Below are 17,588 nucleotides of genomic sequence, written 5' to 3' on the forward strand. Positions count from 1 at the left end.
TAAATTGCCCTTATAAATTGAACTGGTTACCAAGAAAACTATATGAAAATAAAATCTTAGCTGATGTATTGGATTAAAGTGTGATTTGTCCTTATGAAATACTTGTAGTAAGCAAAACTAGCTCTGATGTTGAAAAACATTTATGTATAGTTTTTCTGTGCATAAATAAAAATTATTTAGAAAATAAAATGTTTAAGCTGTGACTATAGAATTAAAAATATGTATATACTGAAAGATTTAGATGATCTGAAACTTGAAGTATATGTGCGTATTCCTAGAAATGTGATATACAGGATCAAAATTTGGATTGACCATGAAATATATAAATAAAGTTAAATAATAACATAATAAAATTTGTGTAAATGACTACAATGAACTGATCTGCAAGATCAATATGCTAAATAAGTAAAACAACAAAAATGGACAAGAGAATGATGTGATTATTGTGCCTTAATATGAAATTATTAATGGTTGGAAGATTTGATCCTTTTGAAATTATTTTGGGAATTGAAATTTATGGACTGAATTTATTGTTAATAAGAAATAGTGTGAAACAACTTCTTCTTTTAACTTAACCTAAAAACTAGGACACCTAACCAAAAATATTGTTTTTAAAATTTGTTTGGTTTTTCGACTTATGCATGAACAGTGCCTTAAATAGCACTGTGGAGCGTTATGTTGATCAGCAAACTGTATGCCATATATGTATGTATGCTCCAGATCAACAATGCAGGAACAATTCAACAGATCGGATTGTGGAGTATTAAGTTGATCAGGAGATTATAATGAATAAAATATATATATGCTATGATGTGATCTTGGCTTCAAGCCTTAAGATCGCTCTCTTCTTTCTTTGACAACTCTTTTTTAGTTTCTTATATTAACTAGTGTAATAATTATTTTGGTTTGGGAAATTCTTAGCTCGTGTTCTAAATGAATTTCATCACAAAGAAAACTGATTTCTGATCGCTGCGTCATTTGTTGTGACCTTCTGTCTAAGGGAAGTTGCATATTTCACCAGAATGCGAAAACAAATATGTACACGTATATATAATGTATTCTCTTACATATTTATAAACGTTTGTTTATGTACATACGTATATATATATTATGGAACGGGTTCATACACCACGCACACCATGACATGGGCTATTTATATTTTTTATCATATGGCGTCGTTCTAGTTGAGCTTTATCTCAGCTCTCTCTCTCTCTCTCTCTCTCTCTCGCTCTTGCGCTCTCAGTAATTGGCACTGACGTCGATGTCGCTGTCGGCGTCAAACGATTGCAAACGTTCACTGGCGAGTATAAAAGTTGCCGGCCGGCAAGCGTACATCATCAGTTGAAAGCTTGAAGCTTTGAGTGCAACAAGAGAAAAACACAACAAATTAAAATTCTAACACGCAATTGCATATTGAATATTTGTTATTGTTTTTACAATTGGAAAATTACTGAACATGGCTGAGACATCGAAGCGAGTTGGGGAACCGCCGCAGGACGAGCAAGTGGAGGTGCTTGACTGCGATATTGAGTTCGCGGAGGCGGAGGAGCAGCCGCAGTCCTCGCAAGAAATCCCGCCCAAGACCGGCAAGCTCATCAAGAAAGCCATGAAGAAGGCGTTTAAGGCTCAGCGTATGCTGCAGCAGGCCATGGAGCAGCTGGCCAAGGAGCAGGCCAGGATCAGGAGAGCTGGAGACAAGCAGGCAAAGAAGCAGAAGAAGATCCAACGGAAGCAGGATAAGAAAGCCAAAAAGTTGTCCAAGAAGCTGCAGAAGCAGCAAAAGGAGCAACAGCCCCAGGAGCAGCTGGATTCGAACGAGAAATCTGGACGCTCTCGCTCCAATAGCGTCAGCTCCACTTCTAGTTCATCTAGCTCATCGAGCTCCTCATCCGGCTCATCGAGCAGTTCCAGTTCCGGCTCGGAGCACAACTATGGTCATTTGTTTGGCTGCGGTGGCAAGTGGGCTGGACGACGTGGTCATCATGGTCGCAGGGATCGTTCCAGATCCCGTTCGCGCAGTCACCCGCATGGTCCCTGGCGTAGACACTGTCATGGTCATGGTCATGGTCATGGACCTGGACATCGTCACGGTCATGGTCATGGTCATGGTCATGGACATGGACCTCATCACTTTGGTCCCCATCATTTTGGTCCCCATCACTTTGGCCCACATCACTTTGGTCCTCATCACTTTGGTCCTCATCATTTTGGACCGCATCACATGTCGTGGCCAATGTGGGAAAACTCGCAGTTTTTTCGGTTCGGCGGCCTGCCGTGGGCCATGGAGACGAGCACGGCATTTCCGACAAACCGATCGAGGTCTAAGTCCCGTTCTATTTCCTGCGCCGGAGATCGTGGACATCACAGTCGAGGACACAAGCACGGAGGCGGACACGGACACGGACATGGCCACAAGGGTCATCAGCATGACCGTCGAGTGAAGCGCTCCAGTTCCAGTTCCAGTTCTAGTTCCAGTTCCAGCTCCGGTACTAGTTCCAGTTCCAGCTCTAGCTCGGAAAGCGAGTCGGAAATGGGACGTCGTCATGGACCGCATCGCGGACACCATCGTGGTCATCATCAGTGGCCACATCACTGGCCACATCACTGGCCACATCATGGTCCACCTCGTGGTCCACCTTGTGGTCCACCTAGTGGACCCCATCACTGGCCACACCATGGGCCTCATTTTGGTCCATTTGCCGGCCCTCCGCTACCACCGCCGTTTGGTCCACCATCACGTCCTGATTTCGGTGGTCGACGCAGTCGTTCCCTTTCTCGCTCCCACTGCAAGGGCGACAAATCCACTGATCGTCCGGTGAGCTGTGCTCGCTCCCACTCTCATTCTGAAAAGGAGAGCAAGCACGACAAGCACGGCAAGGGCAAGGAAAAGGGTAAGAGCAAAGGCAAGGATCACCACAAGCACAAGCATCACGGACATGAGCCTCATCATGGATCCCATCATGGACACCATCATAGACGACACAACTTTGATGTTTAAAACATTTAGATACATCCCAAAGATATCGATCAATTGCATATATCAAAAAATATATATCTTCAATCTGTTACCAAAAATATTAACAAATCAAAAAAAAAAAAAGTATTATATACCCTCTATAAACAAAAAACATATATCATAATTAAAAATACTAAATTCATGTGTGAACTATAATATCAAGAACTTTTTGAAAATAAATGTAAAATAATAAAGTACAAATATTAATGGAAAATCTTATTTGAAACTGGGTGGAGGGGGGATGGATAAGAAGTATAGGAGAAGTAAAGTAAAGTAAATCCATTGCCAATTAAGTTTTCAGTAATTTAGAAGTTATATAAAAAAAATATAAAAACAATGAATTACTAGTCCAGTATATCCTTTGCATTAAGCAATGGATTCCGATTACATTGAGGTGGTATTCGGAGCGTGCGGAGATTTTTAAACCTAATTCACATTAATTTTGCGCAATAAAAATGCCAAGTTATTTAATTACAATTATCTAACAGGCGTGCAATTAAAGCGCCTATTGTTGTAGAATCTATGGTAGGGTATGCTCGACTTGGGCTATACCAAGCTATACATTTAAAGCTCTGTTCGATGTCGCTATCCAACTGCTGGACAAAGTCGGATTTAAATATTGCCCGTTTCTGCAGGCACAGGCACCACCTTAAGTTAAGCATACCCTTTTGACTGCTGCAGAGAGTATAGGGTATTAAAAAACTAATTCAATTACGCATCGCTTCCTAATTCAATTGAAGTGTTACGCGCCCATAACATTTGATAAGTAACATTCAAGAGACACAGAGTGAAAGAAAGAGAGGGTGAAAAGGAGTAACACTTTGTTTTGTTGACAGAATTTTAAATACTCTATAGTATATGGTGCAATCTTATCAGAAATAAGCAAGTAAATGCTAAACTTAGTATAAATAATATTTACCCTATACTCAATGTCAAAATAAAAATCCTACATATTCTTATAGACAATATACTTGCAAAAAAATTGGATGACAGTATTAACATACCCAACATAGTAGCATTATTTTATCGTTAATGTATTTCAATAATTTTAATTAATATTTAAATTCGAATTATATGTAAAAATAATTAGATTTTGGAATTAGTCAGTGTTATAATCGACGGTTAAGATGGTATGGTAATATAGATATAGTAGATGGTAAATGTAAACGTCTTTTATGTGGCACCTTCAATTTTCTTTGTTAGACTGTGGGTTTTTTGATTTTCTGGTTTTCCCAAAATACCAAAATCAAACATGATCGATAAGATAATATAAATGTGCGGGTAGGTAGTATTACCTGTATTGCACATAATGTAAATGTCCACAACTAAAGAGCTAAAGAGTTCGACTGTAAGCGGGTAGTTTTGTCTACCAAAACTGCTCCTACAACTTTGGAACACTTGTGACATTGCATCTGTTCCCAGTGAGGGGTAATAATAGGGTTTCAAATAAGCGAGCAAGTCGACACGAGAAAGCCCCTAATTTGTGTATTGTATATGTTAGTTTTTTGACAAAAAAAAGCAGTATAAAGAGACTATATCGACTTTTTAGCTCAACTTGATCAAAATTGTAGATATCTATTTCATAGCCTATTTTTTTAACCTTAGCAATGGGCATTTTTAATTAATTTTTTACTTTAATTTGTAGTTTGTAAGCTGCACTATAATTAGTGCCAATAGGAACACCCAGTGCACTATGGGCGGTTTTTCGATTAAGGCGGTATAAACTCTAAGTATGAAGCTAGAGACTTGAAATTTTTAGTGTACGTTAGTTAGACTAAAATGAAATTTAAAAAAAAATTCTTTTTGGAAATTGGACCCCCTACACACTCGGCTCTGGCCAAAAAATTCGACTTGTTGGAGAAAACTCTAAAAATTAAGCTACGCACTTGAAATTTTGTACAAATATTAAATATATTAAACAAAGTCCAAAAAAACACAACTTCCTTGGTTAGATTGTTGATAAAAAATATACTAACAATAACAGTGGACAACAACAACACAACACATATAAATATACTTATGACAGCAGATATATTTTTGAAATACCTCAAGAATATTTATCAAAGTCAAACTTTTTTACTTTTAATAAAATTGCGTATTTATTAGCTCTTAAAAGTTACCAAACATTGGGCGCCACATTTCTCAAGCACGTCTTATGAAAAATCAGCTGACTTTGCACCGAAAAAACGAAAACAAATATTTTTAATCTAACTGAAGTATATACTTTTAATAAATTAAGCCATTTTTTGATTATGCTATCCATGAAATCTTGGACTTTATGTCGCTAAACCAAAAAATCGCCCATAGTGCAGTGCAGTGCTGTTCCCGAAATAATAATAATCCGGCCTGTTAGCCTGTTCTAATTTAGTTCTGGAAATATTTTGTGAATTGAATTTACTTTGAGTTGGTGAATTTAAGTCTGATAAAATGAAAAAAAAGATAGTTTTTGAATATTTAGCCTAAATGTAACGTGATAGAATACCTTTTATGAAATCCTATAAAATAGAAAGTGAAATCCGGATAGCTTGATTTATCATATTTTCTTTTACTTTAATTTTATACGATATTGGAGAGTGATCTATGTAAATAAATACGTATTTCATGTCTTTAATATAATTATTTTAACTTGTTTTTAGCAATAAAAAATTATATTTATATTTACGCAGCAAAATATATATTGTGAAATTGTATGCAATATATATTTCTTTGAAGTTAATCTAAATGAAACCAATCAACAATTTAGAATAGCTAAATTTGTGCAAATGGGCAGTCAGTTTTGTCATTATGTTAATTTATTAATATTCATAGATTGTTCAATTTAGTAACATACAATTTTTTTTGGGAAATACATAATATCTGCAATAAATATTTTTGATTAGTTTAGAGCCGGTTTTTTAATGTCTCCTTAAATTTTATTAAAGATATATTTTAAAATTTGACATTAAGTACTATAGTTATCAAAACCCTTAACTAGGCATTAAAAAAACGGCCCTTAAAGTTTTTGGTTAAGATGAACCTTTTGGCGGAAATGCCCAGAAAATTGTCGTAGCGCATTATCCTTTAATAAAACGTTCCCCAAGCATATACAGAGTTAAGAGAGCGTTTAAGAGAGTGAATTCTGGGTACAGTTGCGGCATGTGGGAACAGTTTTTACCCCTAATGAAAGAAGACCAATGGGAACCATTGAAGACTGCTGCCAAGGGGTAGATGGCCTATGCCCTAAGTGTTGTTTAATAATAAACTAGAAACACACACACACATAAAGGCTGATGGAGCAGATATAAATAAACTAAGCTGCAATCTTTTTGTTTTCATTTTCAACTAATTAACATGAGATGTAAAATGGGAGAGCGGGGAGAAGAGGGGAAGTGTTAAGACCGGGTTGACGTTTATTTAAGTTTATGGAGTCAGGTTGCGGGGTTAAGAGTCATTGGGAAGTATACTCGCCCTAGCCAGGTGTACGTCCTTTGGGTTAACTGCGGATGTTGCTTTTGTTACTTTACTTTTGAGCCAGTCAACAGGTGTGCACACATACACACACAAATATATATATATATAAATATGTATAAACACACACAGAGACCATTTGAGGGAGCTTGCCATATTTCAAAGCAACAACTTTATTTAATTCAAGTGACAATATGACAGGAACAGTCGCATTTGTTGCCCTTTTTCCGTCATTGTTGTTTTTAGTTGTTGTTGCTGAGTGTTTTATGTTTTAGGTCTCTTCATTGTCATCAGCAGGCATCAACTGTGCTCAAATCTGTATACAATCTGGCATTCTGTGATTTACTCTAAGAGCACTTTTTCAATTTTCTTAAAACAAAAAATAAAAAATTGAGTCAAGCGAAAGCAACGGACAAAGTCGAGTCGAAAGAACGAGTGTGCCTCAAAAGTGTGGCAGGAAGTGGATTTTTGAGCGGAAATAATTTTGGCACATGTTGGCACACGCACTGGCAAACTTTGGAAGTGCCGAAAAGTGAGAATAGCAGGCAAGGTGAAGAGCTAATGGCAAAGGAGCGTGTCGCTGGCAGACAATCAAATTGGTAGGGAGCGGAAAAAGCAGGGTAGAGCAGGCCAGAAGAGGAGGTAGTGTTGGGTGCCTGATTTGGCGTGTTAGTCAACGGGCGGTGGCTCAAATCCATCCGCCTTTATCGTCAACAGCTTAAAATTCAATATATGTTTACAATTCTCAACTCGCCCCATAATTTTCTTTTCTTCTTTCTCTCTTTTATTTTTAATAATTTTGTCAGACTGCCAAAGGGATGTTGAGTCCCCTTGCGTGCGTGCAAGTAATTTTGTGGCAGGCGAAGCCAATGCATAAGCTGCCCTCCCCTTTCTCATCCCCTACGGAAAGTCAAAGTGCTTATCTTCGCGTATGTGACAGACAGAAGAGATGAGGAGAAAACAAAGCCTCTGCCAGAACCCATTCCCAATGATTGATGATCAACCTGGAGAGTAAATGTTCGCAAAAAGATTACAAAACAAAATGGTTGCAATCCAAACATTGTTATTATGCCAATGACAGTAAAAGCAGTGCGAAAGCATCGCTGTTAATTATAGAAAATATTCGAAAATTTTTATTTCAATAAAATAGTCTAGTTTATTTGTATCGTTAAGAAGAATAAATACTCTATAAAATTTGATTTTTATTAAGTTAAGATAATAAACTAACATATTAAATTAACTGCTTTCAAAGATCGGGAATAAATCTCGTTTATTCATTCTGCATTCAAGTTTTTATTAATTTCCTTAACAAAAATTTCGCCCCTGTATCCAGGACAGTTTTCCAAGACAGTTTTCTAGGACAGCTTATTAAAATTTGGTATAACTTTGTCAAGACTGAAACGATTTTCAAGCGGAATGTCATTTTGATTATGGTTTTGCCTCTGAATTTTTTCTGCATTCAAGTTTATATTAATTTCTAAAAAAAAAAAATCCGCCTCTGTATCCAGGACAGTTTTCTAGGACAGTTTTTCAGGACAGTTTTCTAGGACAGTTTTTTTAAACTTTGTATAACTTTGTCAAGACTGAACCGATTTTCAAGCGGAATGTCATTTTGATTATGGTTTTGTCTCTTATTTCATTCTGAATTCAAGTTTGTACTAATATCCTTAAAAAAAATTTCGCCTTTGTATTCTAGGACAGTTTTTTAAAATTTTGTTTAAATTCATTCTGCATTCAAGTGTTTATTAATTTCCTTAAAAAAATTTCGGAGTGTCGAATGTAATTTATTTTTGTAATCTATGTATTTTGTTTTCAATTTATATATTAAATGGAATATTGTTCGGCACACTTTTACCCCGTAAAGTGGTTTTTTTAGAAGATAAAATATAACAATAATATAAAAATTTCTATAGAATTAAACTAAGTGTATAACATTAATATCTCAAAGCACCTGGTTCACATCCAATCTAAGAATATGAGTACAGATAGATCAATTAAACATTGCTTAATGTGTGATATAATTACTCATACCAATTAATAACATTTAATTAATCTATTTTTTCAGCTTATTGTGAAAAATTTTCATTGCAGCCCAAAAGTATGCAATATTTTGTTCAATGAAAACCATTTCCGAATAATTTGTCTGACTTAAGAGCTATGACTTTCTGTGAATTCATAATAAAAACAGCCACAAAAATTTCAGCTTGCAACAGCAACAGCGTGAGTCGTGCCACAGAATTTTGTCGATGACAATTGGACAAAAAGTGGCAATAATGTTTATTTTGCCAGGCAAGAAGAGATATGGAGGGAAGGGGGTGGCCAATAGTAAGGTGGTTAATAGGGAATGGTTCGTGTGATAAATGCCAAACCAAGTCCTGTTATGACAATGGTGCCACGAGTGTCTCTGTGAATCGAAATGGACTGACAGCTGCTTCCTGAATGTTACCCACAGATTTCGTGCCGCATTTAGTATGCAACACTTGTCCGGCTGCCTTAACAGTGTCAGCAACCGAAAACAAACACAAAGCAACAGCAACAACAACAATAATAAGGGCAACAACAAGCAGTGCAACTTGTAGGGGTAACGCTGCGTATGCGCAATGTGGGCACACTGTATGTAAACCCAATCGTCGGCGGCCGGAAAATGTGGGCGTGGACGTAAACATTGGCTTTGGTGTTGCATTTACTTTCTGCCCCATTGCATCATGCTGCACATTTTAAATGCAACCGGCAACCAGCAACAACTACAACAGCAACAGATTTTCCGTTTTATGTGTTTTTTCGGATGCAGAAGGGGTATGATGAATATCATAAGCGTTTTCAATCCGATATACATATGAATATATATAAATGTTAATTTACTAGGTTGACGGAATTTCAGTCCTAATTTCTGTTTCTGTTTTGGTTATCTAAAAATAAATTTTTGACCAAAAAAAACGTACATTTAAATTTTCACTACAATAGCCCTGTTTATATTTTTTTACAGATCTGAAATACTTGACGATTAAGTTTAGACAAAGTCCTTTGATTTTTCATAATTTTTTCCAACATTGGTTGAAGAATTTTGCAAACTATGAGATGTTGGTCGATCCATTAAGGTAGATATATGGTAATTAATTAAAGAGTATTTCTTTTTCAACATTTTTCCATCTTGTTGATTATTGCATTACACAGGAATTGGCAAAAGGGAAAAATTCAATTTTCCTTGTTGAATTTAATATGCATTCCAAAGGGCCAATAAATATTTGGCTTTAAACCGCCGCTGCTTAAAACTGCAAATTAATATGTGCTCAGCGTAAAAAGTGCATTGTCGTGCGAGTAATTAAAGCCAAAACTGACAAGCTGCAATAAAATGCAAATTGTAAATCCCTTTTGAGCTAGCGAACTGATAAAAAGAAACAGAACATATATTTATTTGTCAATAGCCAAGTTACTTAAACTTGGTCTAAGATGCTAGCCAATTTTTTCCACCTCCGTCCGTTTCTCTCACATTCTTGAGCAATTTAAATACTATCGTATTCTTATGTAATATTGCAATTAGATTATTTAATTTTAATTTGACAAGATTCCCTAGGACTATCCTTTTTTATGCTGCTACCTTACAGGGTATCTACTTATTACACACTACCGACTGGAGTAATCGCATTTGATTCGTTTATTTCTTAAATTTTTGCTGTTTTTCATGCTTTATTTTTGCTGATGGCATAAATGAAATCAAAATCTTTATAAAAACATTTCATGCAAATGAATAAATAAGCAAGTGCCAAAGAGAGACTTTGACTGACAGCAGTCAGATACTCGGAATGATGGAGACACACAGGACGAAGAAGGACATGGAGTTGTGGAAGAGGCAACAGTTACATATTTACATAAATATTACACGGCTATTACTAAACGCCTCTGTGACACGCCTACAATGTATTTGTATAGGAGAATGTCTAGTTACATATGTAGCTACATGTGTGCGCGTGCATGTGTGTCTGTGTGTGTGTGTGTATGGTTTGTGTGTAAATATCTGTCTGCGTGCATTACAATAATATGAAAATTATTTGTAATGTAATTTCAACTTAATAAATTCTTATATAAAGCGCCACGGCTCTCATACCAAAAGACATGCACACACACACACACACACACATCCACTCTCGGAACACACATTTGGTTAAGTGTTTAAACAACGTAGAAACCAGTCGAGGTACCTGCAAGGACAGCCTCATTACGGAAGCCGACGGCGGAGCTGGAAATGGAAACGGAGACGATTCTAAAGATGAAGATGAAGCTGGAGATGGAGCAGTGAAACGGAGAACAGAAAAGAGAGAAGCGGTACTGAGACTCAGACGTAGGACAATGAGGACACCGGCAACGGCAACGGCGACAGGAAGTAAAGTTGTCAAAAGTAAATTTGCATAAACGTATGAAAAATTTTAATATTTACGACAAATTTGCAGCTGGCTTCCCATTTTGCCCCTGCCCCAGAGTAAGCACTGTGTGGCAACTTTTTGTGCTACATACCTTTGGCGGTAAAGGATGTGTGTGCACAGCAAGGGGCAGCTGAAAGAAATGGAGCAAAACATGGCTAAGAAGCAGAAGCACAATCAAAACCAGCACCAAAACCAGAACCAGAACCAGAACCATAACCAGAACCAGAAGCAAATGAAAGGTGCGGCTGCACTCCGAGTTGAAAGGAATCTAGAACGGGTAATGGAAGGAGAAGAGCGAAGGTACTCGGCGCTTCTTCTGTTTAAAAACAGGGGCTGAGATGTGGCCAATGCTGTCGACTGTAAACTAAATTAAGTTAGCACATTGAATGGGCAATGAGCAATGTACACGTTACCATGGAAAACTTCCACTGCGTAGAGTACGAGAAATTCAACAGTTTATCGCTTTCGTTACAATTTCGCAAACTTGTTCATTGCATACTCGTACTTAAACAACCAGAAGCTGTTGAAATGCCGGCGAATTGCATTTTTAGCATGTGCAGTGCACACAATTTTGTGGCCAACTGCCAAGAGGATGAAGTTCTGTTGCTGCTGTTGCTTTTGTTAGTTCCAACTTGTAAGCATTCAAATTGAATTCCGTATTCCAATGCGGTTCAAACGTGTCTAGCTGTATAAATGTTTGGTCAAAATTATTCGCAAAGCTTCTCAGCATTAGTTAATTGGAGCAAAGAGCTCGAAACAAAGAGCTGGAAACAAAGAGCTTTATTTACCCCAAATGACTTCATATTTTGGCAGATTCAGAGCTTCAATTACAGCGTATATTACGTTGAAAAATTGTAAGAAAAATTTTAAAAGTCTTTCTTATATTAAAGATTTTGTAATATTAGTAACTAATTAGAATACTGGCAGATACAATTTTTTCTTCAACTATTTATAAAATGTAAAATCCAATTTGAGCAATTAATTGGAAGAACTGGAACTGTTGTAAAAACTATTAAAAATCTAGCAATTTTAAAATTTCGCAAATATATTTTTTGGGATATGGGCATTTCCACAGCCCCGTTACGTAACATTCGTAAAAATGGTAGCTGGTTTTGAGATGGGATTGAAAAACGCAAAACTCAGCGAAATGGGCAAGACTTTTTGCATAAAAATTTTTTTAATATCATTTTAAATTATGTAAGTTAGTTTTCCATGTTTTTGAATTTAAAAATCTCTTCCCATTTAATTTTAATTAGCCTTAGTTTGACAAGTTATATTACAAGACATTGCGTTACATCAATTTTTTAGTAATTAGTAAACTATTAAGTCCGATTTAAAGTGTTTTCTGTGCCTGTTAATTAGTTTTTTGATGATGAAAGACAGAGTTTAAAGGCTTTTTCGATGACGCAACAAAACAAATAAAAATTTTACCGTTGATTGATATTACAATTTCCCCTTGGCATATTTTGTCGTTAATTCATGCTTTATTAATTGTTAGCGCTAAGAGTCCACCTACATTATTATTCTTATAAAATTTAACTATAAAGAAAATATGCTCTTATAAAAGAACAAAGCTGAAGAAAACACGACTTTTAACTTAAGAGCTTGAATTCTCGTCAATGCATCTAAGAAACGACGTGTACTCCTTAATTTAATAAAATTTGCATATTTCTATATAATACAAGAAAGTTTAGGATATTTCTTAGCTGACCAGTTGCACTTGAAGTTATCTTCTGATATTTCCATTTCTTAAGCGAAGTGAAAATTTACCTCTAGCCACTGATTCGTCACAGCTAATGGATATAACAATTGGGCCGCGATCAATTTAGGCAGATAAACACAGCTGGCGGCCCATCAATATATTGTTTATTATCTTAACGATCGAATAGTCTTCAAGTCAGTTTTTTTTTTGAAATGGTTTTGGAATGGAATCCATCTGTTCTGGCGGTCAATTGACGCATATACTTTGGGCCATTATATCATTGTCTATAAGCAATTAGCGCTGTCATTTAAATGATTTCTTAAATGCCAAATGCCTTTCACACTTTCACACTTTAATGGCAATTTTTTGTACTTCTCATTATACCCTGTAAATGATCATAAATGCTTAAAATGCTTAATCCACTGAAGGTTGATCCTGAAGAATAAAAGTAACCTTTTAACAGGGTATCCGTTAGTCAAGTAGACGCATTCAACTACTGCAGTTACATACGTTATGTATAGTAAGTTTATTATGTACTCATCTTAATAAAAGTTTTTAAGCTCATTTCATTAAGTTTGGTACAGTTGCTTTAAATGTAAAATATATGTTTAAGTTTTTCAAAGTTGACATACCCTGTAGTTTACATATAATTTTGCTGCCAGAAATTTGTTTTGGTGGTTGACTTAATTAAATCAAGAAGCCTTTAAAATGAATATACTGTTTACAATTTAAGAGAACTTAGTAAACATTTTTAGTTTTATGTAAAATATCATTTATCTGTTTTAAAAATATTTACATTTTTTTGGTTGATACCCCTTAATTTTTCTATGTAAAAGAGATTTTGTTTAAACGAAGTAAAACAAAGTTCTGTGAACTTAGAGTTTGGATTTAAACGTACCTTAATACAAACTGTCTTATAAAACTTAGCACTAAGTTTGTTTAAGAGTTGAACGATGGAATGACAATTTTATCTACTTCAAAAAAATAACATATTTTTGTTGTTTAGTGTTTGTAAATTACTGAGGATTACTGGATATTAGATGCTAATGTTGTCTAGGGAATTTGATGTTCATAATAACGTTTTGGTTTCTTGTTTTATTTTGCGGGTGTTTATTTGATGTGGATTTAATTGCAAATGCGCTACACAAATGCCTATTTAATTGAATGTGTATGCTTTTATTTCTATGTGCCACCGATGGTTGCAAGCACACTATTTCGACTATAATTTGGGCAACTTTATATGCAATCGCTTTAATGTGTGTTTTCACTGGCTTTTAATGGTGCTGGCGAATGGCTCTTGGATTGCTTTGAGCCCATTAAATTGATGTGGCCAACGTGGATGAGTTCCTAATTGGCACATCGTCCCCAGCTCTCCACTTTACTCAACTGCTCCAAATATGTTCGCCTTTGTTAAACTTTTAAGTCAATTTGAAATTGTGTATGGTAGGATTATAAGTAGGTTTAGGGTTGCCAAGCAAATGCATTTTCGTGTGCACAAAATCAATAAATTGCTATTTTTATACCCTAAGCCCAAAAGGGTATTATGTATTTCGCAGAACGTATGTAACAGGCTGAAGGGGGCGTGACAGACCCCACAAAGTATATATATTCTTGATCAGGATCAACAGCCGAGTCGATTGAGCCCGTCTGAAAATACACTAAAAATAAAGACCAACTTCTAAAATCAAGAACATTCATCTTAAATATTTTGTTCTTAAAATAAGATTATTTTAAGACCAAATTACTAAAACTAAGATTATTAATCTAAAAAACCTTAAACTCTTAATATAAGAATAAAAATCTTAAATTGTTAAGAAAGTATAAATAGGTACTATTCCGTATCAATCGAATGGTGGCACCGTGGCGCTCTGGTTAGAGAGGCCGCATCAGTTGTGAAGCAGTAGGCGGCAGTTCGAATCCCACTCGTAACAAATTAAATTAACATTTATAAACTACTAAAATTTTAATTTATTTTAATTTTTTGATTTTAATTTTAAGAACATTTATTCTTAAAATAATAATTGGTTTTATTTAAAATGTTTTTAAAATCAAAATTTGTTCTATTAATTTAAGAATTTTATGTTCTCGATGCAATTTTTAGATCAAAAATCTTAGTTCTGAGACAAATATCTTGATTTTAGAAATTTTTTTTTTCAGTTTAAGAGCTAGAGACGCTGGATACAATACGCAGAGCAAGTTTGTTTCAAATTTTGGATGCCACGCCCCCTTCGCCCACAAATCGCTGAAAAGGATTTACAGGCGCAATTTGTAAGGTAGCTCTCCCTAACTGAACAATCAGTTGAGAAGTAAACCTATTAATCGACCCTGAAAATTTCAAAGCGATTGACCCATAAACAGAGAAGATATTTCGGAATTAGTTTTAATTCAATAATTACATCTGCATGGCAAATGGAGCGTGCGAGCGAGACAGCTTATATACGTTTATATGCAAGCCGCGCGCAACGAAGGCGCACAAAGAGAGTACGAACTAGTACCCATTTTTTTTGGGTACCCAGCATAATAAAGTACCAATTTTTTTGGGTACCTACTAAAAATCGAGCGATAAACAAAAAAGTAATCGTTATCATTTATGAAAATGTTGATGTATAATTTATGTACATACCAATATACAATTAGATTAAAATATAATTGTGTTGATATATAATTATGTATTTTTGCATGGCAATATTCGTTATTACGTCACATTTTTCAATAAAGTCGGACAGAATCTGATTGCTATGCATGAAATTGCATGAGAGGACTAGCGATCATTTGCAGCACTACTTATGCATCGTTGCCGAGCATTGAAAGCTGCAAAATAATAATTTAAAATTATTAATATTTTCGATACCTTACACATATATTCATTAAGTTTCCGCTTGTTATCATTGTAAGACGATACTTAACATTTTCCGCTTGTAAAACCGCATAAAACTAGACTTTGCATTTTATTTTAAATTGCGTGCGCAATGCAGCAGCCTCTGGCAGGCTCTAATTTGTTTCGTAAGAGAGAGTGAGAGAGGAAAATTTGTGCTGCCAGAATTTAGACAGACTAAAATTGTAGTTTGGGGCTACTCTTGACATGTAGAGTCTACATCGATTACGAGCAATTTCAATGCGACTTATCATTTTTTTTTTGTTTATTGAGATATCTTAACCAAACTGATAGAATATGCATTTAACTTAGTTTTGTACATCCTGACCAAACTTCGTTTAATTCGGTGAACTATATCATATAGCTGTCATAAGACCGATCGGTAGAAAATCAAGTTTTGGTATGAAAAAGTGGATAGAATATGCGTTTATGTTGGTTTTGTACATTCTGACCAGATTTGACCACAGAAACAATTGGTTGAAAATCAACTTTTATCACTGCGGACGGCAGTTCGCGTTAATATGGAAAATTTGCTACATACCGATCGAAAGCTTTAGTGTAGATACAGGGGTGTAAGTGTGAGGGTCAAAATTTAAACGATCGCAGCGAATGGGGCCGTTGGGGCCTATTGGTTAAATTTTTTTTTAAATATTGAAATAAAAATACGCGTTGATTGATAGCTTGATCACCCAAATCCGACAACTAGTTCAAAAGGTAATTAAATTTGAAATTTTTAGTAGACTTCTCAAAATGAGATGAATAGTCAGTTTGTTTGCCTGTCTGTTTGTATCAATGCGCTTAAAAGGCTTGGATCTAATGATAGGGATTTATTTTCCTTCAAAAATTTAGAAATGTTTGTTCAACGACTTTATGAAAAAACTGCTAGTTTAGCGGGAAAGCGCTAAATCCCGCTAAAATTGAAACCTCAACAGTTTCCAAACCATTGAAGCTACAGATATGTTCTATATATCATTGGTGGGTTTGAGGGCTTTTATGCGTACCTTTCTTTCTAAAGTACTCAGGTAACACTTTACAGGTGAAATTAGGCTTTTTAGCTTCCATTTTATCGATTTTTGAAAAATTGACACATGACATCTTTATCTTTATCACACTTATCTGTAAAAATTCGTTTCGGCAAGATATTACCGATTAAGTGTATATATACGTATTACAAAGAGTTCAAAGATGACAACAGCAATAGAGTGACATATCAGCACACCTATGTAGCAGACAGGTTTTGCGCGACAAAAATAACCAGTGTTGCCAGAAAATTTTGTTTTGTGTTTCAGAAAAAGGCAGTGTTACCAGAAAGTTTAGTTTTGTTTTATGACAATTGATTTTTTTCGAAATTTGGGGCTGGAATATGTTTCATCACTAGACTTTTACTCGTGTAGATGTTTTCTATGTGGAATAAAAGAGTACCTGGGCTCAGGGTATCCTACTGTCGAGCGTGCTCGACTGTAGCAGCACCTCACCGCTAGCGAAGCGAGCAGGGGGCGGAGCCCCTTGTTTTTGATTTCATGATAAATTGATTGAAAACTTTCCACTATGCAACTATGGAACAGCAACGGCAGCTGCAACTGCGGCAGCTTCCCTTATGAGCTTTAAATTTGCAATTAACGAAACTTTGGTCTATTGACCACTTCCACTTGTTGACGGTACGGCATTTCAGCGGAAATTAAAATTAAAGTTTAAGCAAATATGCAGCGGAATTTTAATAAATAAACCTATAAAAGCATATAAGCAACACTTTTAAACGGGGTGTGCTCGATTAACAGATGCCCTTAGTATGAATCAAGTACTTTTAAGCTAAACAAAGAAGTGATGGACCATTAAATACCCTGTGACTATAAACAGATGGTAGTACAAGTACAAACATAAAAAAAAATGTATTTTCAAAACTCAACTGATTTTCAAGCGGAGCTTCATTTAGATTATCGTTTGGCCTCTTTAATGGTTCTGTATTCAAACTTATGCAAAGGTTGTCCCGCTGTGTTTTTAATTTTAAATCTCAAATAGAATCTTAATTCAACTAAAACAGTATTTTAAAAATTTATTTCTTGTAACGGTACATACGGTACTGACATCTGAACTGAAAAGAAAAAACTTAAATACGACCTTTTACCG

The 17,588-nt window shown here is 35.5% G+C and overlaps 2 protein-coding genes across 2 annotated transcripts; both read left to right on the forward strand.

Annotated features, from left to right (window-relative positions):
- Positions 1 to 1,327: 1,327 nt before the first annotated feature.
- Positions 1,328 to 3,048, forward strand: LOC117793605 (histidine-rich glycoprotein). The gene has a single exon (XM_034633977.1). The coding sequence runs from the start codon at positions 1,457 to 1,459 to the stop codon at positions 2,996 to 2,998; it is 1,542 nt and encodes a 513-aa protein (XP_034489868.1). The 5' UTR covers positions 1,328 to 1,456; the 3' UTR covers positions 2,999 to 3,048.
- Positions 3,049 to 7,458: 4,410 nt separating this feature from the next.
- LOC117788735 lies at positions 7,459 to 11,221 on the forward strand. The gene is made up of 4 exons (XM_034627579.1): positions 7,459 to 7,474; positions 10,647 to 10,859; positions 10,912 to 10,940; positions 11,081 to 11,221. The coding sequence occupies exons 1-4, from the start codon at positions 7,459 to 7,461 to the stop codon at positions 11,219 to 11,221; spliced, it is 399 nt and encodes a 132-aa protein (XP_034483470.1).
- Positions 11,222 to 17,588: the final 6,367 nt, after the last annotated feature.

Source organism: Drosophila innubila, chromosome X (assembly GCF_004354385.1).
Source record: "Drosophila innubila isolate TH190305 chromosome X, UK_Dinn_1.0, whole genome shotgun sequence".
Classification (NCBI taxonomy): Eukaryota; Metazoa; Arthropoda; class Insecta; order Diptera; family Drosophilidae; genus Drosophila; species Drosophila innubila.

Coding starts and splice junctions, on each gene's coding strand:
- LOC117793605 (XM_034633977.1), top strand. CDS start 1,457: ATGGCTGAGACATCGAAGCGAGTTGGGGAACCGCCGCAGGACGAGCAA.
- LOC117788735 (XM_034627579.1), top strand. Junction 10,860..10,911: donor AGGAAGTAAAGTTGTCAAAA/GTAAATTTGCAT, acceptor ACAAATTTGCAG/CTGGCTTCCCATTTTGCCCC. Junction 10,941..11,080: donor CATTTTGCCCCTGCCCCAGA/GTAAGCACTGTG, acceptor CACCAAAACCAG/AACCAGAACCAGAACCATAA.